The 27,770-nt window shown below is 36.8% G+C and overlaps 1 protein-coding gene across 1 annotated transcript in view; it reads left to right on the top strand.

Moving 5' to 3' along the window:
- Window positions 1–1,400: 1,400 nt before the first annotated feature.
- The window catches only part of PJA2 (praja ring finger ubiquitin ligase 2), a 61,158-nt gene continuing 34,788 nt past the window's right edge, over window positions 1,401–27,770 (top strand). The window contains exons 1-4 of the mRNA XM_049857853.1: window positions 1,401–1,509; window positions 22,250–22,365; window positions 23,895–24,095; window positions 25,501–26,551. Coding sequence (XP_049713810.1) covers window positions 22,335–22,365; window positions 23,895–24,095; window positions 25,501–26,551 — 1,283 coding nt within the window. The 5' untranslated portion in view covers window positions 1,401–1,509; window positions 22,250–22,334. The remainder of the gene's footprint in view (window positions 1,510–22,249; window positions 22,366–23,894; window positions 24,096–25,500; window positions 26,552–27,770) is intronic.

The following is a 27,770-nucleotide window of genomic DNA, read 5'->3' as shown; positions in this document are numbered from 1 at the left end:
CGCCAGAAAAGTACCAATTCTCTTTCAAAGAGGGAGGGTCTTGGATGCAAAGAAAACCAGAACTTCTAGAGCAACACGCGTAAAGGTAGAGAAATGTCAAGTGGGAACTGTCCTCCCCAGTAAGAAATGTCCTACAGGGGTGGGCTGAAAATTAGACTTGGTTTTACGAAGTGTCTAGCAAATTCTCATCATCTGGGTTTCTATAGTAAATTTTGGATAGTTCGTTTCCGTCAATAGCAGAAAAATTAACAGTTTGAGTTAGCTGGCAGAATTTGTAGTTGCCAGGGGACAGTACAAGAAGTGGAGGTCTTCATTCAGGGCGGTGGGGACAATAAACATATTTTGTCACCAGGCGTTGGGGGAGGGGCTGGGGCATGAGATGGGAGTAGAGTGGGATTGTAATCAGAGAAGCAGGCATATTCAGGATGAAAAAAGAGGACACGTGCAGAACGAAAAAAACAATTTTTTATCACTGACATAATTAACTAAACAGTTACCCGGGTTTAAATTAAGCAAGATGTCCAGGGACTACAGCTGTTATATTTATTTTGGTTGCTTGTGATGGGAGCGGTTACTTCTCGGCTTGACAACCGATCAGCCTCAAGATGCAATCTGGGAAGCTCTGGTCAGGCCTTGGCTATAAAGGGGAAAGGCCTCCTTGTACACCGCCCCATTCCAGTACAATCAGAAATGGGAAGCGGGGAGAGAACTGACTGCGGTGGGTGGATAGAAGGCACTGTGTAGTGCGCAGTCAAGATGGGCAAGCGTGCTCTTCTTACGTCTGCTATTTTTTCTTCTCCCACAAGTATGAACAGCAACGGAATGAACTTTCATTATGCCAGGAGACCATAACCTGGTTAGATTTCCCGCTGAATCAGGAACGACTGCAATGCTCCATTTTGGTAGCTGCTGTTGTAATCCTGAAAAGTCTAGCTGCGCCAGACCTTCTCAGTTCACGGCTACTTCCCTTTCCCTGAGACCCCGCCCTTTTTCCCCCAGCCAAACCACAAAAGGCCTGCTGTTCCAGACCGAGACTGGTGCCCCGCCCCCTCCCCAAACGTCGCAGTACTGCAGGGAAAGAAGGCTGCCTCGGACGGGGGCGGAGTCGGGCTGCGTCTTTCCGCTCTTCGCCCAATCGGTGACGTCCTCCTGAAGGAGGAATGGGGAGCCGGTCGTAGAAGTAGTCCAAGTGTTTTCTCTTTTTCTGCCACGTCCCAACCATTGACGTGAGCCCACTCCTCAGATTGTCAGTGGATATTTAGACTGCCCCTGCAGAAATCCTTTCAATCTATTGGTCAGAGCTGTTTTGGGGGCGGGGCTTTATTTCTATCCTTCGCCTCTGCCGCGGCGCAAGGGGCGGGACGCGCTGCCACCGCCTCTGCTTCCGCCGCCGCTGCCGCCGCCAGCCCCTGCGCGTTCCGCGGGGGAGGAGTCGGAGGCGGAGAAGAAGGCGGTGGTGGCGGGTGGAGGATCGAGCGCTGTTCTCGCTCCGGAGCCGCTGCACATTCGGTGAGGGGATTTTTTTTTTTTTAACTGGCCTGTTATGATGTCGGGAGTGCGAGGGATCGGGGCGAGGAAATTGCTGCTTCAGTTCCTCGATTTGTTAGTTTCTCCCCTCAAGAAGGAGCGGGGCCTGTTCCTGGTCCGCTGCGCCGGCCATGGTGGGTGGGGTTGATGGTTGTAAGAGGCCTTCTTCGCCTCCTGGGCCGTGCCCAGCATGGACCTCGGGCCACATTCGTGTCCGTGGCCGCTGCGCCTGCTGACTTCCCTGAGGATGCCGTCGATTGGTATCGGGGGGCTCCGCTGCCCTCCTTTTCCTGCTGCCTCTTCTGCTGTCCTTGGTGCTTTGGCTAAGGACCCCGCACCACAGCCTTTCTCCCCACATTTGCGGCTGTCTAGGAGTGTGTCCCCCACTAACACCCCACAGCCGTCTTCTCTGCCCATCTCCAGTCATCTGGCATGGAGCTTATCCATCTTACGCCACAGGCCTGCACCCCCCCTCCCGCCGAAAAGCCTTCCGTTACCGCTGCTCTGGTGGGTGTATTACCATTTTTCCCGGTTGTCAGCGAACTCGGGCACGCAGATACCCTGCACAAACCACAGCTGTCGTTTTTCTCCCGGTATTAGCACCCACCATTCCATCACCGCTTCTCCCTGTTGGCGATGTCAGATCAAAGCACGCCTTGATTGAAGGCCTATGCACCTTCAGCTTCGGCCTCCCTAAGATTACTGTTTGGTAATCATTTTGCGCACATTCAGAACGGTGAGTTTAAAGCCGCTCAGACCAAGTTGAAGAAAAGGGGAGGAGGTAATAAATAGTCTTTTTGCAGGGAGGAAGAATAATCTGTTTGTAGACTTTCCACGCATTAAAAAATACATCTGCGTAGACACTGCTTTGAGCCTGTTCTGGTTCTGTGAAGTTACACATTTTTTAAAGTTTCATATATATATCTGTTATTTTTATCATGAAATATTGATCAGTTAAATTTCTTTAAAACGGCAGTCACCTTTGCTGAAGACTACAGATCATTTGAAGAATATGTAAATATACCCGAAGATAACGGAAATAAACGATTAAACTGTTTTTTCAACTTTGTAGTTGTCTTCTGGAATTCATGTGATTTTTAATGAAATAACTTTGATTTTTTACTTAATTACAGGCATGCAAGCTTGGTGTAAAATTCAAACAGTATATTTGAAAAGACTATTAGGTAAAATGTGAAAATTTCTCTTCATCTCCTAGTCCCTCTCCAGTATCTAGAGTTAACAATTTAGTATGCATCTTTTAAAATCCTTTTACACATGCACTTTTACACACACACACACACCCAGTTTGGGCGGGGGTGGGTGGGGAAGATTGTACCAAACACATTAACATATCACTTGCTTTTTCATTTAATTATCCATCTGGGAAACTTTCCCTGTTATATATAGGTCTACCTAATATTTTTTAAGGGTTAAGTGGTATTTCATTAATTTAATCATTCCTTTATTGATCAAGAAAAAAAAAAAAATGCCGTCTAGTCTATTTTGACTCATAGCGACCTTTTAGGACGGAGTAAAACTGTCCCATAGAGTTTCCAAGGAGCACCTGGTGGATTCAAACTGCTGACTTTTTGGTTAGCAACCATAACTCATAACCACTAGGCCACCAGGATTTCCCCTTTATTGATAGATATTTAAATTAATTGCAGCTTTTTTGCTGTCACAAGTAATGCTTTCTGTGCAACCAAGTTTTTAATTTATTGATTTATTTTTAACTATAAACTTTAAAATTGTACTTGAGTTTAAAAATTGAAATAGTATGGAAGAATATAAGATCCCAGAAAAAAAACTCGAATATAAGATAAAAAAGTACAATTCCCACTTGCCCTTTTAGTCCTACCTTCATCCTAAGAATCACTGTTAACTTGCTTTCATCCCAGTCATCATTAACAATTTCGTAAACAACTTCTGTGTGTGATTATTTCTGAAGGGTGGATTCCTAGAAATGTAATTACTAGGTTTAAAAAAAAAAGTGTATCCATATTTTAAATTTTGGTAATTTCTCCCTCAATACTTTTTTCAGAAATATTCTCAACTGTTTTTTTTTTTTTTTAATGTATTTCCTCCTTCAGATGAACTTTAGACTCAACCTGTAAAATAAAAAATCCTTACCCTTTACCGTCAAGCTGTTTCTGACTCATAGTGACCATATAGGACAGAGTAGAACTGCCCCATAGGATTTACAAGGCTGTAATCATACATCTTTCCCCTGCAGAGTGGCTGGCTGGTGGGTTCAAACCTCCAGCCTCTTGGTTAGCACCCCCAGGGTTCCTTAAAAAAGTCCTTGGTGATTTTGAATGGTTTCATATTGAAATTTTAGATTACTTTGGAGATAGCTTACCTTTATTGTATGGGAAGTGGTGTGTCTTTTAGTGAGGTCTTTATGTTCTTAGGGAAGGTTTTATAGTTTGTTTTGTTTTGTTCATATGTGTATGTATATATATGATATTCCTTCTTTTAGTATTCTTAGCTATTTCATGGTTTGATTGCTGTGGTAGATGTAAACTTTGCAGCAACATATTCTCTTTGTTTTTGTTCCAGTTATAGGAAAGCTTTCGAATTTTCTGTTATCGTGTTTCTCATCACTTCATTGAGTTGATGTTTACCTGAAAATATTCAGTTTTGTGGTTTCCTTTTCAGTTTTTATAAATCAATCGTTTTTCTCTCTCATTGTTTTGGCTATTATACATACTGTATAATGTTGCATAATAGCAGTAATCACTAGAAACTTGGTGTATTTCTGGCTTTAAGGAGAATGTTTCTAATTTTTTAGTATAAATTATAATATTTTTGGAAGCTTTCTGAGAAATAGCTGATATTAACCCAGTGCCGTCAGGTCAGCTGATATTAGGTGATAATATCTCTTCCTATTCTTGGCTTTCCAAAAGGATTTTATTGTTGTTATTTCATTTCTGTTGACATTTTTAAAACCACAATTGGGTATTGAATTTTATTAGATGTTTTTTGATATCTTTTGAAGTAGTTATATAAGGCATCACCAAATATTCCCTGGTTAATATTTTCCTAAGAAAGCACCTTTTTTAAAATAATCAATTTTATTGAGGATAATTAACATATAATAAAAAGTATACACCCATTTAAAATACACAGTTCATTGTGTTTTGACTAATGTGTACACACATCACTACCACCACCATCAAAAGAAAAATATTTTCATCATCACAATGAAAATATAGAATATTTCCATCATTCTCAAAAGTTCCCTTCTACCCTTTTTAGTCAGTCCCATATCACCCTCAGCCTCAGGAAACCACTCATCATCTTTTTTTTCCCTCACTGTAAATTAGTTTCATTTGTTCTAGAATTTCATATAAACAGAATTAGTAATATGTATTCTTTTGCATCTGGCTTTCTCTCTCACCATGATGTCTTTGACATCATCATATTTTGTTCTATTTAACTAGTAGTCCATGGTATTATTTTACTATAAGTTGTTGACTTTCACCTGTTAATGGATATTTGGGTTATTTCTAGTTTGGGGCTTTTATTAATAAAGCTGCTATGAACATTTGTTTATGACTTATTGTGTGACTATATGTTTTCATTTCTATTGGGTAAATATTGAGAAGTGGAACTGTTGGTTTGTTATCAAACCTGTTGATGTCCAGTCAGTTCCAACTCAGTGACCCTATAGGACGGAGTAGAACTGCCCCACAGGTTTTCTAATGAGTGGGTGGTGGATTCAAACTACTGATCTCTTAGTTAGCAGACATAGCTCTTAACCACTGCACCACCTGGGCTCCTGTATGGTTTGTATGGCAGGAGTATATTTAGCTTTGTAACAGTTTTCCAAAGTGGTTGTACCATTTTACATATCCACTAGCCGTGTATGACAGTTCCAGTTGCTCCACAGCCTCATCAACACTTGATATTGTCTATTTTTTGCTCTTCTAATGGGTATGAGTGGTATCCTACTGTGATTTTAATTTGCATACCTGATGACTAAAAATGCTGAGAATCTGCTCATGTACTTATGTACCATTTGTATATCTTCCTTTGTGAAGTATTTGTTAAAATCTTTGCTCGTTTTTAAAGTTGTGTTGCTTATCTTATTGAATTGTAAGAATTCTTTACATTATAAGTCCTTTGACAGACACACACACGCACAAACATTGCAACGTGAAGCTTGCCTTTTCATTTTCCTAATTTTGTTAAAGTGCTTTTAATTTTGATGAAATTTAATTTATCAATATTTGTTTAATGATACCTATTTTTGTGTTCTAAGAACTCTTTGCCCAAAACGAAATTGTGCAGATTTCCTCTTATGTTTATTTTTGGAAGTTTTATGGTCTTGGTTTTTATGTCATGGTGTATCATCCATTTTGAGTTAATTTTTGTATATAGTTTGTGGTGTGGGTCAAAATTTATTTATTTTTTTAAATGGGCATGCAGCTTTTATACCACCATTTGTTGGGAATACTTTCCTTTTCCTGTTGAATTAACTTTGTTAAAAATCAGTTGAATATGTATGTGAGCATCTTTCTGGACTGTTCTCTTGCCTGTTGACTGTGCCTGTTCTTTTGCCAGTAGCATTATTATTGCTTTATAATAAGTCTTGAAATCATGTGAGTCCTCCAACTTTATTCTTTTTCAATTTTGTTTTGGCTAGTCCAAATCCTTTGCTTTACCATATAACTTTTAGAGTCAGCTTATTGACTTCTCCCAAAAGGCCTGAGGGAATTTTTAATTTGGATTGTGATGAATGTATAGATAAACTTGGGAAGAAATAATATTTAGTATTGTCTACCAATCCATGGGAAACCCTGGTGGCGTAGTGGTTAAGTGCTACAGCTGCTAACCAAAAGGTCGGCCGTTCGAATCCACCAGGCGCTCGTTGGAAACTCTATGGGGCAGTTCTACTCTGTCCTATAGGGTTGCTATGAGTCAGAATCAACTCAACAGCAGTGGGTTTGGTTTTTTTTTTTGGACTAATCCATGAACAGGTCGTCTTTGATTTCTTTCATTAGCATTTTGTAGTTTCGAGCATACAGATGTTATTATACATATTTTGTTAGATTTGTATCTAAGTGTGTCATACTTTTTGTTACAGTTATAAAAAATAGTTTTCTTAAATTCCAGTTTTCAATTTTCACTGCTAATATATATAGAAGTACAGTTGGGTTTTTGTATCCTATAATGTAGTTAAATTCACTTACCAGTATTAGTAGCTTTCTTGTTGAATCTATGGGATATTTCTGTATAGATAATCATGTCATTTATTAAAGTATTGAAGAGGAATGATGTCACCTTGAAGACTAAGGTGCACCTGACCCAAGCCGTGGTATTTTCAATCGCATCATATGCATGTGAAAGCTGGACAGTGAATAAGGAAGACCGAAGAAGAATTGACGCCTTCGAATTGTGGTGTTGGCGAAGAATATTGAGTATACCATGAACTGCCAAAAGAATGGACAGTCTGTCTTAGAAGAAATACAACCAGAATGCTCCTTAGAAGCAAGGGCAGCAAGACTGCGTCTTACATACTTTGGACATGTTGTCCGGAGGGGTCAGTCCCTGGAGAAGGACGTCATGCTTGGCAGAGTACAGGGTCAGTGGAAAAGAGGAAGACCCTCAATGAGGTGGGATTGACACAGTGGTTGCAACAATGACCTCAAGCATAACAACGATTGTGAGAATGGCTAAGGACCGGGCGGTGTTTCGTTCTGTTGTGCGTAGGGTCGCTATGAGTCAGAACCAACTCGACGGCACCTAACAGCAACAACAATCATGTCATTTATGAATGCAGGCAGTTTTATTTCTTTTTCAGTACCAAAAAAAAAAAAACGAAACCCACTGCCATCGAGTCGATTCCGACTCATAGCGACCCTATAGGGCAGAGTAGAACTGCCTTGTAGAGTTTCCAAGGAGCACCTGGTGGATTCAAACTGCTGACCTTTTGGTTAGCAACTGTAGCACTTAACCACTACGCCACCAGGGTTTCTGACACATACACATATATGCAAACATTTATATGCATATACAAACACACATACACATCCTATTGCATAGGGCCGCTATGAGTTGGAATCGACTTCACAGCAACAGAACCTCCAGTATAATATTGAATAGGAGTGATGAAGTGGACTTTCTTGCTTCATTACTAACATTGAGAGGGAAGCTTTCGGTCTTTCAGTATTAAGTACAAGAAAAAAAAAAAAAGTACAATAGAGAGCCTTTTATCAATTTAAGAACATTATCTTCTATTCCTAGATTGCTGAAGGTTTTTATCATGACTGGATGTTGACTTTGGTCAAATGTTTTTACTTTATCTATTGAGATGATGATATGGTTTATCTTCTTTAGTTTGTTAATTTGATGAATTACATATATTTTTACATGTTGAATCAACCTTGCATTCTCTAGATAAAGCTCACTTGGTTGTAGTGTTTTCGTAAGTTGGTGAATTAAATATGCCAATATTTTGTTGAGGATTTTTTTGCATATATTTTCATGAAGTATATTGGTCTGTGATTTTATTTTCATGCCATCTCTTTGTATCAGGGTAATGCAGAATAAACACTTTCCCCGGAAAAACCACATAGAGCTGGGAAGTGTTTTTTCTTCTTTATTTTCTGAGAAGTTTTATATAAGAGTATTAGTAATTGTTTCATAAATGTTTGTTAGAGTGCAAGTTAACCCATCTAGGCCCAGGGTTTTCTTTGTTGGAAGATTTTAAGGGGTAAATTCAGTTACCATATTTTATGCAAATAACATGTGCCTTCTGGGTTTGTTTACCAATCACTCCCCCCACCCCCACAAGGTATTTTCATAAGCACATTGTGCTAATTTTTTTATAGCAACACATAAAAAAAAAAATGACATAGCAGCGCTTACAAAAATACCTTACGGGGGGTGGGGAACTCTTAGAAAACAAACATAGAAGGTGCAAATTATTTGTGTAAAAGTATGGTACTTTAATAGATACAGGACTATTGGGATTATCTTCCAGAAAGCTTTCAGTCTTTCACTATATGAATCACTTTCTCTCACTGTATGAGCTTTAGTATTTTTTGTCTTTAAGGAATTTCTTTTCATCTATTTGTTGTCATTAAGTGTTCCTTTATTGCCCTTTTAATGTCTGTAGGATCTGTAGTGATGCCTTTTCTTTCTTTTGTATTGATCATTTGTTTTCTCTCTTATGTCTTTATTAGTTTGGTTGCAGGTTTATCAATTTTATTAATCTGTTCAAAGAATCAGCTTTTAATTTTTGTTTTGTTTTCAATTTCATTGAAATTACTCATATGTACTTTTTCTTGCTTGCTTTGGGCGTAATTTGCCCTATTCAGATTTTTTTTAATGTAAGCTTAGGCTGTTAATTTGAGACTTTCCTTTCCCTCTAAGCATGGCTTTCGGTGTATCCCACAAATTTTGGTATGTTAATATTTTTTATGTTCTCGTGAGATGTCCTGTTTGACTCATGGGTTATTTGTCTATAGTTATTTAGGAATTGATAAGAGAGATTCAAAATCACAAAAATATTTTCAAGTTGTGGACAGATAACATACTTTGTATAATTCCTTTTATTTTAAATTTTTTTAATTTTATTTAATGGGCCAGAATATTGCCAGTTTGGTAAATGTTCCCTATGTACTTCAAAAGAAAATATATTCTTTGGTTTGGGTGTGGAATGTTTTAAAAATATCAGTTAGGTCAGGTTGATTATGGTGCTCCTTAGGTTTTCTATTTTCTTACTGAGTTTCTGTCTACTTGTTTTTTTGAGCACTGAGAGAAGGGCTGAAGTCTCCCAAGTATAATTGTGGACTTGTGTGTTTCTCCTTTTTGTTCTGTAAGTTTTTGCTTCGTGTATTTTGAAGTGCTTTCTAGGTGCATACACATTTAGGATTGTTAAACATCTTTTTGGTGAATTTATCATTGTGTAATATTTCTCTTTATCTCTGGTAGTATTCCTTGTTCTGAAGTCTACTTTATCTGATATTAATATAACCACCACAGCTTTCTTTTGATTAGTATTTGCATGATACGTCTTTTTCCATCCTTTTAGTCTATGTCTTTATATTTAAAGTAGGCTTGCTGTAGACAGGATACGGTTTGATCTTGTTTCTTTCTTTTTTTTTTTGTTTGGTCCATTCTGACAATCTTTCTTTTAACTAGGGTGTTTATGTTTAATGTAGTTGTCAATATAGCTGGTTTTAAATCTACTGTCTCGCTAGTTGCTTTCTATTTAATCTGCTCTTTGGTATTTTTAATGAGTCCATTTATCTCCATTGGAGCCATGGTGGCACAGTAGTTAAGGGTTTGGCTGCTAACCAAAAGGTTGGCAGTTCACAGCCACCAGGCACTCCTTGGAACCCCTATGGGGTAGTTTTACTTTGTCCTGTAGGGTCTGTATGAGTTAGAATCAACTCATTAGCAATGGGTTTTGGTTTTATCTCCATTATTATTTTTCTTACATCATTTTAAGGATGTTATTGCATTGCCTTCTGGCTTGCATAGTTTCTGATTAAAAGTCTGTTGTAGTTCTTATCTTTGTTCCTCTTTTCCATTGCTTCAAAGATGTTTTCATTATCATTGGGTTTTTAGCATGTTGGTTATGATTTGCCTTGGGTGTGTTTGGAGTGTGTGGCGTGCACACTTTGTATTTATCGTGCTTGGGTTGGGGGGCAGGCATTGAGCTTCTTGGATTTAAGGTTTGATCTCTTTATGTTTGAGAAAGTCTCCGCATTATCTCTTCTGATATTTCTTCTGCTCCATTTGGTCTATCTTCTTAGGGATTGTATTTAAACACATGGTAGTTCATTTAATACTGCCCCACAACTCTTGGATGCTCTACTGTCCCTCCCCATTCTTTTTTTTTTTTTTTAAATCACTTTGTGTCTCAATTTGAATAGTGTTTAATGACCTATCATGAGTTCACTTACAGTTTCCTTAGCTAGTCTATTGATTGATAGAAAGCATTCTTTATCTCTGTTACCTGTTTTTTATTGCTAGCATTTGCATTGCCATCTCTCTTGAAAGTCCTCATCTGTTTATGCATGTTTTATACCTTTTCTGCTTGAGCCATTAACAGATTAATTATAATTATTTTAAATTTCTTCTCTGATAGTTCCAACATCTTGTTCTGTTCATTGTTTTATTTCTCGACAGTAGGGTTTTTTGTTGTTGTTGTTCTTTCTTATCTTACAGTTTTTGATTGGATGGTGGACAGTGTGTAGAATAGTAGAGTTGTGGTAAGTAATATTTACACCTGAATGTGAGTTTGCCTCTTCTGGTAGATTTTTCATGTGGCCGTGTCTGATTTAATCTAATCAGCAAATCAGCTGGTTTGGGTTTTGTTGTTGTTATGGTTACCTTCAGTGTACTACTGGCTTCAGATTTTTCTAGTATTGCCTTGTGCTTAGTGTGGGGGCTAGAATATCTGTTTTTTTTTTTTTTTTTCCTGTCTTTCTGTGTGGACCCATACCTTGAGGGAAGAATCCCCACATGCTAGCATTTCCTTCAGCTGTAGATTGTTGTTGCTTGTTAGTTGACACTTGCTAACCTGGTGATGTGGGGAAAAAGGTTCTTTGTCTTCCTGATCTGTACTCAGTCTTGCACAAGCCCTGTGGCACTTGGTTTTGGGGATAGGCAGCGATTCTGCTTCTTCTCCCCTTGATAGCCAAACTGTGCCTTGAATCTTTGATGAGTTTTGTGCAGGATACATTTTATTGCCTCATCCTCAGTGGCAGAACCTGTAATCGTATTACCATAGGAGCCTGGACCATGGGCTGTTTGCAGCTCCTACTCCAGGGGCACAGGTCTTTTTTTTTTTTTTTTAACCCATCTGATAGCCACAATGGAGGACAGCGTTTGCTGTCCTTCTCTCACTGGATTAAGGCTTTTCTTGTGTAGGGAAGTAGGGTTCAGGAAGTGCTTCATGCCACTCACTCCCTTGTTGGTGGTCACTTCTTTCCACCACACCAAGCAGGGATGCTCTCTTCAGTCTTCCAGGTTGGCCCCAATCTTTCTTAAGCACCCAGTAGAGATCCATGGAAAAAAGTCTGTTAGTGGATGCCAACTTTGTGTGTTTCTGCAAGTCTCAGAGATTATTTACCTTTATTCTAGCCCACACCCTGTCTTTAGCAATGTTACAGAATTTAGCTGATCCTTCTTACTCTACATGTGGTGTCCCATATCTTGTACTCCTCCCATGCTCTTATCAGTGAGTCAATGTTCACATCCCATCTCTCCCTGGGAAGATCTGTCTTACCTTATGTTTTCAGCTACTTGTTTGCCTAGCTACCTCAGAAATCTGATGATTTCAAGAAGAGTTATGAATTTGTCATTTTCTGGCATTTTCTTATTGTTAGAGTGAGAATGACAGTCCAGCTTTCTACATCCTAGGCAGAAGTGGAACTTCTATAGTGGTATATTTCTAAAATTACTTTTTTATTGTAGTAAATATGTAACAACATTTGCCATTCCCTATCTCTGTCTTTATCAATTTTTATCTTTTTTAATCAGCCTGTCTTCAGCTTTGTCTTTTTTCTAGCTATGATTAAGGTCTCCCCTTTGACCTTGATGTTCTGCAATTTTCACTACAGCATGCCAAGGGGAATCTTATTTTTATTTATCCTGTTTGATATTCTTTAGGCTTCCCGAATATGAGATTCTATTTCTTACATCAGTTGTGACACATCTGTGGCCATTTTATATTAAACTGTTGATATGCATTTTATCATCTCCTACATTCTCTTTATTTGAATGCTGGTTAGAAGTATGTTCTACTTTCTCATTCTGTCCTTCATGTGTCTTAACTACTTTTTCATATTTTCAGCTATTTGTTTCTCGGTATTAGATGCTGGATTTTTTTTTTAATCTACTATTGCTAATATTTGGGTTTATCATGCTAACTCCTTTTTCAGCTATATCTAATCTCTTTTATTCATCTATTGAGTTTTAATATTACAGATGCTCTTTTTAGGTGTTTTATTTGGTCTTTCAGATCTGCTGGCCATTTTTAGTAGTCTCGTCTTTCCTAGTCATACTTTCAATTTCTTTATTTTTCCCCTCTTTATGTGATAAAGAAAAATTCTGTTATCTGATAATAACAGTTTCTGAAGGCTTTATAGGGATTTTCCTGTTGGTTATTATTTTGCCAACCCTTGTCAGCTGTATTTCTCATGTATTTTGTTACTTTTTAACAAAAAAGTGTGCTCATGTTTTTTGAAATTTTATCTATTGGAATAGAATTAAGAACTTTTATTCATAAAAAGATACCATTTAGAGACTGAAAAGAAAAGCCACAGATGAGAAAAGAAATTTGCATCATATAACTTAACAAAAAGCTCGCATTCAAAATACATAAAGAACTCTTTAAACTCTAAAAGAGTAATGTAATCAAAAAGAAAAGTGATAGCCAAATAGACCACAGAAAAAGATATCCAAATGACTAAGAAATATATGTAAAGGTGCATAATTTCATGAAAATGAAGATTAAAAACACAATGAATTATCACTACACACAGAAATCCAAATGTAAAAGACTGATCATATTAAATGTTGATGTGAATAATGAGTAACTGGAACACTTACTGGTGAGCATGTAAGTTGGTGCCCCAACCTTGGAAAACATTTTGGAAGTGTCTCTTAAACATAACACATATACTGTGACCCAGCAGTTCCATCCTAGAAATACGTACCAAGACATACAAGAATGTTGAAAGAAGCACTGTTCATAATAGCCCCAAATTAGAAAGAACTCAAGTGTCCATCAGCTGTACAGTGGATGAGTATGGTATATTTATAGTTGGGGTACTATACTACAACAAAAATAAACTACAGCTATACACAATATAAATGAATCTCACTAACATGAATGAAATGAAAATACAAATAAAAACCAGTTCATGATATTTGTTCAATTTTTACAAATTTCAAAAACAGGCAGAACTAATCTATGAATTATACACCCAAAACAGCAGTTGTCTTTTGGAGAGGAGATAATATTGAAGGGTAGAAAGAGGGTGTAAAAACAGCGTGGGGGCAGTGTCTGACCTCCTCCAACCCACAAGGGGGAAGGAGAACCAAGATCAACAGCCCAAGGCTGACTCTCATGAGGCAGAGGCCAGACAAGCCTCCTCTCTCCAACATCTTTACGTTATTTTGACACCAACCATTCCTCACACAGCATTCTTTACTTCTCTGCTGGGTTCACTAATTCATTGCAATGGCCACATAGAACTCACAGGCCGTACTGATAATTATGGGGCTTATTAGGGAAGTAACAGGGAAGGAAAGGAATGTCTTCTTTTTTTTTTTCAATTGTACTTTAGGTGAAGGTTTACAGAGCAAACCAGTTTCTCATTAAACAATTAATATACCTATCGTTTTGTGACATTGGTTGCCAGCCACACAACATGTCAACACTCTCCTCTTCTCGACCTTGGGTTCCCTGTTGCCTCCTGTCTTCTCGTCCTTGCCCCTGGGCTGGTGTGCCCATTTGGTTCCATATTCTGAGATTTGGTCCATTACAAGTTAACATCTGTAAATGCATATGATATCCACAAGATATGCTACTGCCAACAAAAAGGAATATCCAGTTTACTTACATGATGAATGGAGAAGGAGCTATTTGTGAATTGCCTTTTCCTATTTTTAACTCATCCTGTGACTCAGAAAATTTAGAAATTTTGTGATTCCTGAACAGGAGGTCAGCTTGCAGACAATGCCATCCTACCCCAGATCTTTAACTTTTATGACTTTTTAGGTATCATAATTTCTCCTCACTCCCTAAAGAAATGACTTTTCACTTTCACTGCCATTTATGATACTAAACACTTACCACAGTTTTTCAGAAGTAAGTTGTCATGTTTGCTGATTTAGTAATAATCACATTTTGTGATTGTTATCATCAAATGAAATTTACTACATTTTGGTATGTTGAACGTCGAATTTTCTGTTTTCTTTTTTTCCTGTAGATCACCTATTCTTTTTTTTCCTGACCCATTGACATGGAAGTAAATCTCTGCTACTACTTTATTCTGAACAGATTTGACTTGTGTATCTCAAAAGAGGGTAGAGGGATCAGGGACCTTTTTTTTTTTTGTACTACATCTGCAGGGAAAATCTTCCTAATAACTAAATGAGAGGTAAATTTGTGGGATAGTCTTCATTTTGTTTTCTAATGGGTTAATATTTTATTCTTTCATCTCAGTTTGTCTTTGGCTCCCTCTTAATATTTCCCCTTAGCCCCCTTAGCCAATTATACTTCTATTTTGTTATGTTGTACATACGGTTGCTATGAGTCAGAGCCAACTTGACGGCACCTAACAACAATAACAACTTAATAACTGGTACAGTATTCTGTAATTTCATTTTGATACTGTTAACCCCAATATGTTACTTGCCGTGCTGGTAATAGGTAGATCTTTTAAAGAAGAAAATAAGATATATTTTGGGAAGACAGTATTAGAAAATCTTTGATCTAGTGATAGGTAGAAATAAGAATATTTGGTACCCAAGCAAAGGCAAGTTATTTGTATCTGTTATCTATTTCAGTGTAACAAATTACCTCAAAACCTAGCAGCTCAAATCGTTTATTATTTCACAGTTTTCGTGGATCAGGAACTCAGGAACAGCAGGCTGGGTGGTTTTGGCTCAGGGTCTCTCACAAGGTTACAATCAAGATGTAAGCCGGGGCTGTAAGTGTGTAAAGGCTTGATTTGGGCTCAAGGATCTGCTTCCTACAGAATTCATTCACATGACTCTTGCCAGAAGGCCTCAGTTCCTTGTGGCTCCTGGCAGGAGGCCTCAGTTCCTCCCCACGAGGACCTTTCCATAGGACTGCTTGAATGATCTCATGATTAGCTGGCTTCTGCCAGAGAGAGTGAGCCGAGAGAGCAAGGAGGAACCCACAATGTCTTTTATGCCCTAAGCTGGTACATCACACACCATCTCTTCTATCATATTCTCTTTGTTAGAAGTAAGTCACTAAATAAATCCCACATTTAAGGAGAGTACAGTTAGGCTCCCTCTTTTAAAAGGAGAAATATCAAAGAATTTATGGACATATTTTAAGTGGTTTTAAAATAAATATGTTTTTTTAAAAATACCATACAAGCTATACTATTAGTTGATGACTGAGTGGGGTAGAAGTACAATGATATGAAAGCAGTTCAAAATGTAGGACAAGGACATACCAACTTCAGTATATATTGTATATAATGAGGCATATAAAAACCAAACCCATTACCCTGAGTTGATTCCAACTCATAGTGACCCTATAGGACAGAGTAGAACTACCCCATAAGGTTTCCAAGGAGTGGGTAGTGGATTTGAACTGCCGGCCTTTTGGTTAGCAGCCTGGCTGTTAACCACTGTGCCACCAGGGCTCCAAATTAGGCATATAAACGGAAAAAAAAAAAAAAACCTGTTGCTGCCGAATCAATTCCGACTCATAGCAGCCCTATAGGACGGAGTAGAACTGCTCCATAGAGTTTCTAAGGAATTCGAACTGCTGACCTTTTGGTTAGCAGTACTTAAGCACTACGCTGTAGCGTTTAATCATGACGCCACCAGTGTTTCTAATTAGGCATATAAGTGCCCATTATTCAGTTTGTGTAATCCCTGTTTAGATTTTTCTGTTTCTTAATTATTTCTGCTATAATTAACTTTCACTTATTGAGTACCTGTGTGCTTTTACATACTTTATCTTACTTAACTTTTTAATTAAATGATATTTATCCCCATTTTACAAGAGAGGATTCTAACACCAAGAGCAGTTAAGTAGCTTGGCTAAGTAGCAAAGTTGGAGTTTGAATCCCGGTATTCCCAATACTTAGCCTTCTCTTATTGTTATATTATTGCATTTTCATCAAAGGAGTAAAAAATTGTCATTTATTCATTCAGTAACCATTTAAATACATACTATATTCAATAATGTGCTAGGTAAAATACATTCAAATAAAAATAAAACAAGACCCTTGTCTTTAAATTCAGTCTACTGTGGGAGGTGTACATACCATCTCATACTTTTCCCTTGTATTCTTTTAGAGGTTGTCTCTCTTGTATGTCTAGAGCTGCTGGCATAATGAGCCAGTTATATGATAAAGTGATGACTTCTAGGGTAATAATTGGAAGATCTAGCATTAATGCTTCCCTGATTTACTCTTTTAATTTTTAGAAACGCATGCACACAGACACACACACATATGTATTTTTTTTTTTTACAGGTAGTAAGACGTAATTTTTTAAGATGTAATTAAAAAAACCCAAAGCATTTGAAATGAATAATTGTCAAAAGAGAACAGCAATATGTTATTTATTAGGTGCATATTATAAGGAGCAAGAGACTTAATTCAGCAAAGAAAATGTCACTTCAGAGAAAATTCTAACTAAATATTTCCAGTTCACTTTAGACACAAATTTGGGACAGATGATTTAATCATTTAATTTTGACCACGACTGTGATCTTCATTCCCTGTTATTCAGTGAAATGTCAGTATTCTGAACAGTGATAGTTTTTTTTTTTTTTAATTTTTTATACTTGAGATGTAGGAATAATAGTGTCGTAGACACTTGAATATAGCTAGCTCCAGACTAAAGAGAGATGACTAACAACAAAAACAGCATATATAGAAAAATTAAACTACATTTTATTCATAAGACAAAAATGACTACTCAAAATAATAAAAGAAGTAGAGAACGAGAAAGTACTAAAAATTAAAAATATTATTACAGAGGAGGCTGGAAGTAAAAGTGGATGAAATCTCCCAGTACATAGAGTGAAAATATGAAAGAAAAGGTGAAAGACAAAGGATTAATTCATGTGGTCTAAATACAGAGAAAATAGGAAGAAAAAAAGGAAAAACTTAAAATAACAGGAATCTTTGAAATTAAAATGGTACATCCAATGTTGTTATGTAGGAGAAATTTTAAAAAATGACCTGTCCTTTAAAAAACCCTCATGAAATTACAGAATACTGTACCAGTTATTAAGTTGTTATTGTTGTTAGGTACTGTCAAGTTGGCTCTGACTCATAGCGACCATATGTACAACATAACAAAATACAGCCCGGTCCTGCACCATCGTCACGATTGTTGTTATACTAGAGCCCATTATTGCAGCCACATCTCATTGAGGGTCTTCCTCTTTTTCTCTGACCCTCTACTTTACCAAACATGGTGTCCTTCTTCAGGGACTGGTCTCTCCTGATAACATGTCCAAAGTATGTGAGACAACATGTTGCCATTCTTGGTTCTTAGGACCATTCTGGCTGTAAATCTTCCGAGACAGATTTGTTTGTTCTTTTGGCAGTCCACAGTATATCCACCGTTCTTCACCAACACCATAACTAAAAGGCATCGATTCTTCTTCTGTCTTGCTTATTCACAGTCCAGCTTTCACATGCACGTGAGGCGATTAAAAACACCATGGCTTGGGTCAGGCACACCTTAGTCCTTAAAGGGACATTTTTGCTTTTTAACACTTTCTAGAGGTTTTTTGCCACAGATTTGCCCAGTGCAATGCATTGTTTGATTTCTTGACTGCTGCTTCCATGGGCATTGATTGTGGATCTAAGTAAAGTGAAATCCTTGACAATGTCAGTATTTTCATATAGCATCGTAATATTGCTTATTGGTCCAGTTATGAAGATTTTTGTTTTCTTTATGTTGAGGTGTAATCCATACTGGAGGCTGTAGTCTATGAACTTCATCAGTAAGTGCTTCAAGTCCTCTTCACCAGTTATTAAAAAGGGAACCTAAGTATTCCAAAGAGAAATACTGTTTTACCAACAAAAGAATGAGAAATAAATTGGCAGGACATTTTCTTATTAGCAACAAGGGATCTTAGAAGACAATGCCTTTCAACGTTTGAAGAAAGTAATTTTAACTGTAGCCAAAGTGCGAATGAGAGAGAAAAATATTTTCTAACATGAAAAGACTGAAAGTTTACCTCCTAGATATACTTTATGGAACAATTATTTGAGGATTTTCTAGTAAAGGGAAGAAATGAGGAAAACATAGAATTTAAACTGAAGTACCTAACCCAGGAGTAGTATAATCGAAAGATATCTCAGAAGTGGCTGAGTAACAGGTCTTGAAATATTGGAGGGCTTCAAAAAGAATATCTTTAAGAGGAAAGTGAAATCACTTTAATGAAAAGTTTGATTAAGAAACAGTGATTTTCATGATTTCTGTACTCATTCCAATACCTTTCCTTCTACTTTTTCCTGACAGCATTCCATTCAGACTTTTGCACCTATCATTCTACCAGAGGTGCCTTTGTCAAGGTCTTCATTGTCCTCTATGTGGCTAAGTCCAGTGGTTAGTTATAGGTCCTCATCGTAGTTTACCTTTCAGCAGCATTTGGTATAGTGGATTAGTTCTTCTGTCTGAAATACTTTCTTCACTTGGCATCCACACTCTGAATTTTTCTTTTTTTTCACTGGCCTCTCTTTTAGTTTTTTTTGCTTCTCTTTTTACTAGCCTCTTAGTATTGGATTGTGTCAAGATTTAGTCTTTGAACTTCTTTGCTTCTCCGTGTACACCTTAAAGATCTCATCTAAGTTCATGCCTTTTTAAATATCATCTCTACACTGATAACTCTCAGATTTTTACTATCAGCTCAGAGCTCCCACTCAACTCCAGACTCCTGTTTTAACATTTTCACTTGAATGTCAAATAAATACCTCAAACTTAACATATCCAAAACTGAATTCAAGAAATTTTCTCCAAACCCATTTCTTCCACCATTTTTCATATGTCAGTTAATGGCAATTCGACTTTTCCATTTACCCAGGCTGTAAAATTAGAGTCAATTATGTCTTTAAGTAGAAACACTCATAAAACAAGGTAACATATAAATTGACTGACAAACATGTTGTGACCAGAGGCTCACAGGAACCTAACTTTGTATTTCCCCTAGAGCGACAGGTCAGTATTCACCGATTCGGTGTTTGCAGCAACTTTATATAACATAACTTCCGCAACTAACCAGACTCAACTGTATGTAGCTATCCTCCGTGGTCAAACAGATAGCACAACCTATACAAAAAAAACAGTTAAGATCATTTGCAGTACTATTACCTTCTAATAAATTTGAGTTAATGATGAGCAGTTAACAATACCTAAAGTATGTAAAAAGTGTTTAAATAAAAAATTAAACCCTTACCAAATTTTTAAAAAAGCATAGGTTGGAACTTCTGAAATAGGAAATAAATGGATTAATTTCAAAACAGAGATCTTTTTGTGTTTGTTACATTGTAAGTTGTAGTTTTTTCTGATTTAGAATAGCTTCTTATTTGGGATTAAATTATTTGAATGACTAGTTGACTGTGTAAAGACTAAGCACATCATTATTTATATACATTAGTTATTAATTGTGATAAATGATTACACATTTTTAAAATGAAGTTTTTTAGGTTTAGCTTCTGCTTTTAACAATTCCAAGGCTACAGAGGCTATATAGTACTTGATGGAGAAGCAAAGATAATGTAATATACTTGACTCCCAGTTTGGTCACGTACTTCAATCAGCATTCTCCCAATATATTTGCTTATTTATTTATAAGTTATACACGTGTTGTGAAAAGACAAGAAAGAAAAGACCAAGATGGATGTCAGAGGAGACTCTGAAACTTACTCTAAAGCAGCTAAAGCAAAAGGAAGAATTGATGAAGTAAAAGAATTGAACAGAAGATTTCAGAGGGCGTCTCAAGAAGACAAAGTAAAGTATTATAATGACATGTGCGAAGAGCTGGAGATGGAAAACCAAAACGGAAGAACACGCTCAGCATTTCTCAAGCTGAAAGAACTGAAGAAAAAATTCAAGCCTCGAGGTGCAATAGTGAAGGATTCTATGGGGAAAATATTAAACGACGAAGGAAGCATCAAAAGAAGATGGAAGGAATACACAGAGTCATTATACCAAAAAGAATTAGTCGATATTCAACCATTTCAAGAGGTGGCATATGATCAGGAACCAATGGTACTGAAGGAAGAAGTCCGAGCTGCTCTGAAGGCATTGGCAAAAAACAAGGCTCCAGGAATTGATGGAATATCAATTGAGATGTTTCAACAAATAGATGCAGCGCTGGAGGTGCTCACTCATCTATGCAAAGAAATACGGAAGACAGCTTCCTGGCCAACTGACTGGAAGAGATCCATATTTATGCCTATTCCCAAGAAAGGTGATCCAACTGAATGTGGAAATTATAGAACAATATCATTAATATCACACACAAGCAAAATTTTGTTGAAGATCATTCAAAACGGCTGCAGCAGTATATCGACAGGGAACTACCAGAAATTCAGGCCGGTTTCAGAAGACGACGTGAAACCAGGGATATCATTGCTGATGTCAGATGGACCCTGGCTGAAAGCAGAGAATACCAGAAGGATGTTTATCTGTGTTTTATTGACTATGCAAAGGCATTCGACTGTGTGGATCATAACAAACTATGGATAACATTGCAAAGAATGGGAATTCCAGAACACTTAATTGTGCTCTTGAGGAACCTTTACACAGATCAAGAGGCAGTTGTTCGAACAGAACAAGGGGATACTGATTGGTTTAAAGTCCGGAAAAGTATGCATTAGGGTTGTATTCTTTCACCATACTTATTCAATCTGTGTGCTGAACAAATAATCCGAGAAGCTGGACTATATGAAGAAGAACGGGGCATCAGGATTGGAGGAAGACTCATTAACAACCTGCGTTATGCAGATGACACAACCTTGCTTGTTCAAAGTGAAGAGGACTTGAAGCACTTACTATTGAAGATCAAAGACCACAGCCTTCAATATGGACTGCACCTCAACATAAGAAAACAAAAATTCTCACAACTGGACCAATGAGCAACATCATGATAAACAGAGAAAAGATTGAAGTTTCGTCAAGGATTTCATTTTACTTGGATCTCAACAGCCATGGAAGCAGCAGTCAAGAAATCAAAAGACACATTGCATTGGGCAAATCTGCTGCAAAGGACCTCTTTAAAGTGTTGAAAAGCAAAGATGTCACCTTGAAGGCTAAGGTGCACCTGACTGAAGCCATGATATTTTCAGTCGCATCATATGCATATGAAAGCTGGACAGTGAATAAGGAAGACTGAAGAAGAATGGATGCTTTTGAATTGTGGTGTTGGTGAAGAATATTGAATATACTGTGGCCTGCCAAAAGAATGAACAAATCTGTCTTAGAAGAAATACAACCAGAATGCTCCTTAGAAGCAAGGATGGCGAGATTGTGTCTTCGATACTTTGGACATGTTGTCAGGAAGGATCACTCCCTGGAGAAGGACATCATGCTTGGCAGAGTCAGGGTCAGTGGAAAAGAGGAAGATCCTCAACGAGGTGGATTGACACAGTGGCTGGAACGATGAGCTCAAGCATAAGAACAATTGGAAGGATGGCTCAGGACCAGGCGTTGTTTCATTCTGTTGTGCATAGGGTCGCTATGAGTCGGAACCGACTCAGTGGCACCTAACAACAACAACATGCATGTTGTTATCATTGGCAGTCTTCAGGACAATATATACTTAGGGCAAGGTTCTGTAAATCTGTGTTTCAAATGATCATCTTGGCAATTTTGAGTTCTTTTAATTGACTTGTCAGAACAGATGTTTTCTAAGTTATTATAGGGCTAACAACGAGCTTGTCCTAGGAAGAGGAAAAGTATCAATTTTGCCATTTTTATTTTGTGCTTGTATTAATATTTCGCTGAATTTATGGTTTCTTTATAGGGACCTCCTGCAGCTTACTGTTGTGTGAGTAAAAACAAAATCACATCCAGAAATCACTGAACTGGGCACACACAAACTGCCGCACATGTCGCTATATGCTGAAAAAGAGCCAGCAGGTAAGGAAGGTGTCATCGTCAATGCTTCTTCCTTGAAGAATTCTTATTTTTCCTTTAGTACCATATATGACATCTAACTATCCAATATATGGTATTACTAAAGACCAGTTTCAGTTTATATAGTGAATATTCGTAAAGCTTAATTTCTAATATTTTCTTTCCACACCCTCTTGTCATTTCCAGTTTGTCGACTATTTTTTTAGGAAGAATTGCTAAGGGCATTGGTTCTGGAGTCATTAGGTTATTGCGCAATGTACTTAAACATTTAGCTTTAACTTTTTTTATCTTTAAAATAGAGTATATGTTACCTACTATATAAGGTCATTGAAGGAATTAAGATAGCATATCGCTTCGTATTTAATGTTATAAATACATTTGTTGCTCCCTTATGCTTGGAAATGATATTTTCTTCTTATTCTAATGTAACGAAACAAAAAAACAATTCTGTTTATTGAGTATATCATGTGCTATGACAAAAATATTTTGTTTAGTTCTTGCATAGCTGAGTAAGCAGACCTGCTGTGTGTGTACATACACATATATGTACGTATGTATACATAATGTACTTAGTAAAAGATGCTACTACTGATTACTGTATATTCCTAAGTCATCAACATTTAATATTCAAGTTGTCCAAATATTGCTGGATTTTTTTTTTTAACCATAATATATACCACAGGTAGTTTTAAAAGGTATAGGGTAGCATCTGTTTGACTTGGCCCATCACTGTTTTCCTTATGGAGACTTTTGTCTGACCCTAATCTTTGAAACACATTCTGTTGTGGTCCAGTTGGTTTTTTAATGAAAGTACAGACAGCGTTTTAAAAAATTACCTGTTACCTTCAGCGGAGCATAGTCACTCTTACTGTAATTGGAACTATCATATTATGTTCTAGTAACTCATTCAACAGTTATTTATGGAATACTTACATGTAAGGAGTCCCTGGGTGATACAAACGGTTAACACGCTTACCTGCTGACCGAAAGGTTGGAGGTTTCAGTCTCCCCAGAGGTGCCTCAGAAGAAAGGCTTAGTGATTTACTTGTGAAAAATCAGCCATTGAAAACCCTATAGAGAACAGCTCTTGTCTGATACATGTGGGGTTGCCATGAGTCGAAACTGACTTGAATACAACTGTTTTGCTTATATGTAAGATATTTTACTAAGGTAGTTTGGAGGATCATTCTCAATCCTTAAAGAGCATTTGCAGTGTAGCAATTTAACATATGAAAAATCTTTTCTGTAGTTTACATTATAAAAATCTGAAATACCTTAAAGAAACCCAACTTAAAATGGTATTTTTTTGGGCGGAAGAGGCCACATAACTCTCATTACATAATACTTCATGCTTTTTAAGTATGTGAATAAGAATAATGTTTTATAGTACTAGTAATGTGCACTTGACATTCAGTAGCATATGATTTGGCAAGTAATTACATACGCGTTGAAGCAATTTTTCCCCCTACTGGTCACCAGAATAGAGGTCATTGCAGTACCTCTTTTATTTCTAAACTTGTTTTTTTTTCCAGCAATGGATCAAGAATCCAACAAGGCTGCTTGGCCTAAACCAGCAGGAGGCTATCAGACAATTACAGGCAGGAGATACGGAAGAAGGCATGCGTATGTCAGTTTTAAACCGTGTATGACCAGGCATGAAAGAAGTTTAGGTCGGGCTGGTGATGACTATGAAGTGTTGGAACTAGATGATGTTCCAAAGGAAAACTCCTCAGGTGTGTAACATGTAATTATTTATGGGCTATTAATATGAGTTATAAATAACAACAGAAGGCAATTATGTAGAAATGTATCTTGTAATATTTGAAACTGTGAGTGGGCTTTATGTGTGTATATGGGTATAAATGCAGTACATTTGCTATCAAATTTTATTTTGAAATTTTTTTAATTTAATATTAGTAGTACATATATTTAAACATAGAAGAAAGTAGAATATGATCAGTCATTAAAATATAACTACACTGATCATGCCGTGATCACATCATTCAGCAAGAGGAAATCTTTATCATTCAGCCAAAATGATTTTCTTTTTTAATGTGAGCTAAAGCGATTTTTCCATGTCTGTTACATTTAAATAGCTTTTGTTTTGTTTTAGTTTTCCCTCTAAATAATTTAGCCTGGTTAGTTTGATATGTTGTTTCTTCCTTTGTGCTTGTATTATTAATATGTAATATTGATTATATATTATTGATAGTTATATGTATTAATTATATTAATTATTATATGTTGTTAATAACATATACCAAAACCAAACCCAGTGCTGTCAAGTCAATTCCAACTCATAGCGACCCTATAGGACAGAGTAGAACTGCCCCGTAGAATTTCCGAGGAGCGCCTGGCATATTTGAACTGCCAACGCTTTGGTTAGCACTGGAGCATTTAACCACTATGCCACCAGGGTTTCCTAATAACATATAGACATCAAATAATGCGTAGTTATTCTGTTAAAATTTTTTTATTCAGTGGTTTGAAAAAGTATTTTTCAGGTATCTACATCCTTTGAATGTACATCTGTAGACTGAAATGTCTTCCTGAGCAAACTAGATATTTCTGGGTTATCTTTACTGTTACTTATAGGAATCTGACTTACAGAAATCTGAGTTACTAGCTTAGGTCATTTCCTTAAAGAAGAAGCCTTTTTGCAATATGATGATACAATCTTCCGAATTAACATCAAAGCACAATAGTGTCTCGTTTCTCTTACATCTGTAACTGTTATTTTTTCTGTCATGAGTACTTGAAATGGGTTTGAAGATCACTGATAGGGCAGATTGGTTACCCTATAACTGTGCTTATGCCCATCATTGTGCAGCCTCTCAATAGCTTCTCCCTTACGTCTTTTGCACGTGATTTTAGGTGTTAGCATTTAGGTGGAAAACCTACAAAAGACATGTGAGGGAGGAGCTATTTAGAGGCTATACAATGCTATAAATGAAGTCATAGGGTAGCCAGTCTGCTCTCCCAATGAAGTTAGGGAACATAGGTGCACCTGCCACAGAGGTTCATTTATATTTTCAAGTAGGTAATAATTGATATGATTTCCACTTAAATGGTTGTTATTAAATACAATTTTATCTAAATGAATCCCTATAAATGTGTTTTCTTTTGTTCTCTGTGAAGGTTCCAGTCCATTGGATCAAGTTCATTCTTCTTTACCCAACGAATCTTTATTTAAAAAAAGTGAAACAGAAATTCCCACTTGTGGTACAGCGTTGAATCAAACCATTGAGAGCAGCCCATCCTGTGCTGCAGTACATCACAGTGAGGGAGGCAGGGAGCCCTTAGGAAGCATTACAGATCTTCATAATCGCTCTGAGGGAGAATGTCCTCCAGGAGCTTGTAATGCTTCAGGTGTCCAGAATGGAAATGCAGTGGTTCTTACTGACTCTTACGACCCAGATGCCAAACATGGAGAGGATAATGAGCATCTTCAGCTTTCTACAGAAGTTGCGGAAGGTGGTAGATATCAGGAAGTGTTGGGCAATACAGTGTTTGAGTTGGAAAATGGAGTAGAGGCATATACAGGTATTTCACCACCAATTCCCTCTCTTAACTGTGAAATAAGAGAAGAGTTTGAAGAGTTAGATTCAGCACCTTTAGTGAAAAGTTCTAGTGGTGATATTGAGTTTGTCCATCAAAATAACCAGAAATTTCAGACCTCCTCTTCTGAAGATGAAGTTGTTGGGAAGAAACAGCAAAATAATATTAGCCAGGAAAGGCAGAGAGAAAATTCACCTGCAGATTCAGCCTGGGCTTCAGGGCATATTTGTAGTGAACAAAATACCAGTGATAGGGAAAACAACCAGGAAAGGCCTCCTGAACAGGTAGTGAGGCCAAAAGTTAGAAAACTGGTAAGTTCAAGCCAGGTGGACCAAGAAACAGGTTTTAATAGACATGAGGCTAAACAAAGAAGTGTTCAGAGGTGGAAGGAGGCTTTGGAAGTTGAGGAAAGCAGCTCAGATGATCTCTTAATAAAATGTGAAGAGTACCATGGAGAGCATGACTGTATGTTCTTGGATCCACCTTTTGGAGGAGTTATACAAATAGAAGCAGACGATAACGAAATAATACCAGAAAATGGAGCCACAGCAAGAAGGCAAGAAGTTGTGGATAGCACCTTTTGGAATGGCTGTGGAGATTATTACCAACTGTATGACAAAGATGAAGATAGGTAAGGTTTCGTACATTACTTTGACAGATGATATAGTGAACAAAGTGGTTTATCTCTACCACCACAGTATTTGCTCTATCTGATATGGTCAGGGAATTAGATATTTTGATTTACCAAATATTCTTATTTACTGAGTGCTAACCATACGTGCAAACTATTGTTTAGAATTTCTCGCAGACTTCCTCTGAGGTGTTTTAGGAGTTTACAAAGATTATCAATTCAAATAATGATTGTTATTATAGCAGGATAGAGATGCTGATTATTTCAATTCATGGTATTGTGGTTAATAAAAACCTAGATAAGCATTTATTGTATTAAAAAAAATCTTTGTTAAGGCAGTTTAAGTTTAAAAAGCGAGAAATTTTTGATTGGTAATATTGCATTAACTTTGCCAATATTTATTAATGTCTCCCATTTCTCTCTTTATTCTTTCCATTCTTCCTATTACTGACTTAATTTTTACTTATTTTTATTTAGAATTTAATTCTCATAACAACTCTGTGTGGTAGGTATCATTATTTTCCCCATTTTTGGATGAAGAAACTGAGGCAGAGAATTAAGTGACTTCCTAAGGCCACAGAGCTAGTAAATGGTGGAGCCATAATTCGAATACCTGCTTGTTGCCTAGCTCCAGATTCTGTGTTTTCACCACTGTAATGTTCTGTTTTCAAGTGAACTACAACTTTTCTTAAAATAAACGTTCTGATCTCTCTTAAAAACACAGATCCCTTTTTATTCCAAACCATAGGATAGCAGAAAGAAGAGAAATGGAAGATTTCTTTGTTCAGCTACTCAATTTTCATAACTCAAATTTTCCAAAGCTCAAGCTTTCACATATCCTTTTAAAGCTAGTTGTAACCCTGACAGTGCTCAGTTACAGTGAAATTACAAGATTCTGTTAACTAGTGGAAATATTTTTCTTTAAACTAGGAGATACTATAAAGGAAGTAATTTATCATTTTTATATGAATTCATTTTATGTATTTTATTTCATGTCATAAAATTAATTCAAATATTTAATATTCTTTAGACATGAATTCTATTGTAATATAGTATATATAACATATTATAGAAAACAATTGAAATATAATTTTTAGTATTATCTAAAAGTTTATAAACTTCAAGAGAGAGCAGACAATATTTATATAATGTACTGTATTTTAAGCTAAGGGTAATATTAGCTAAGAACTTTGCCTAGCTTATTTCTCTTTTTTTCAGT

Source organism: Elephas maximus, chromosome 2 (genome assembly GCF_024166365.1).
Source record: "Elephas maximus indicus isolate mEleMax1 chromosome 2, mEleMax1 primary haplotype, whole genome shotgun sequence".
NCBI classification, from domain to species: domain Eukaryota; kingdom Metazoa; phylum Chordata; class Mammalia; order Proboscidea; family Elephantidae; genus Elephas; species Elephas maximus.
This window is presented reverse-complemented; position numbering and strand designations above follow the sequence as displayed.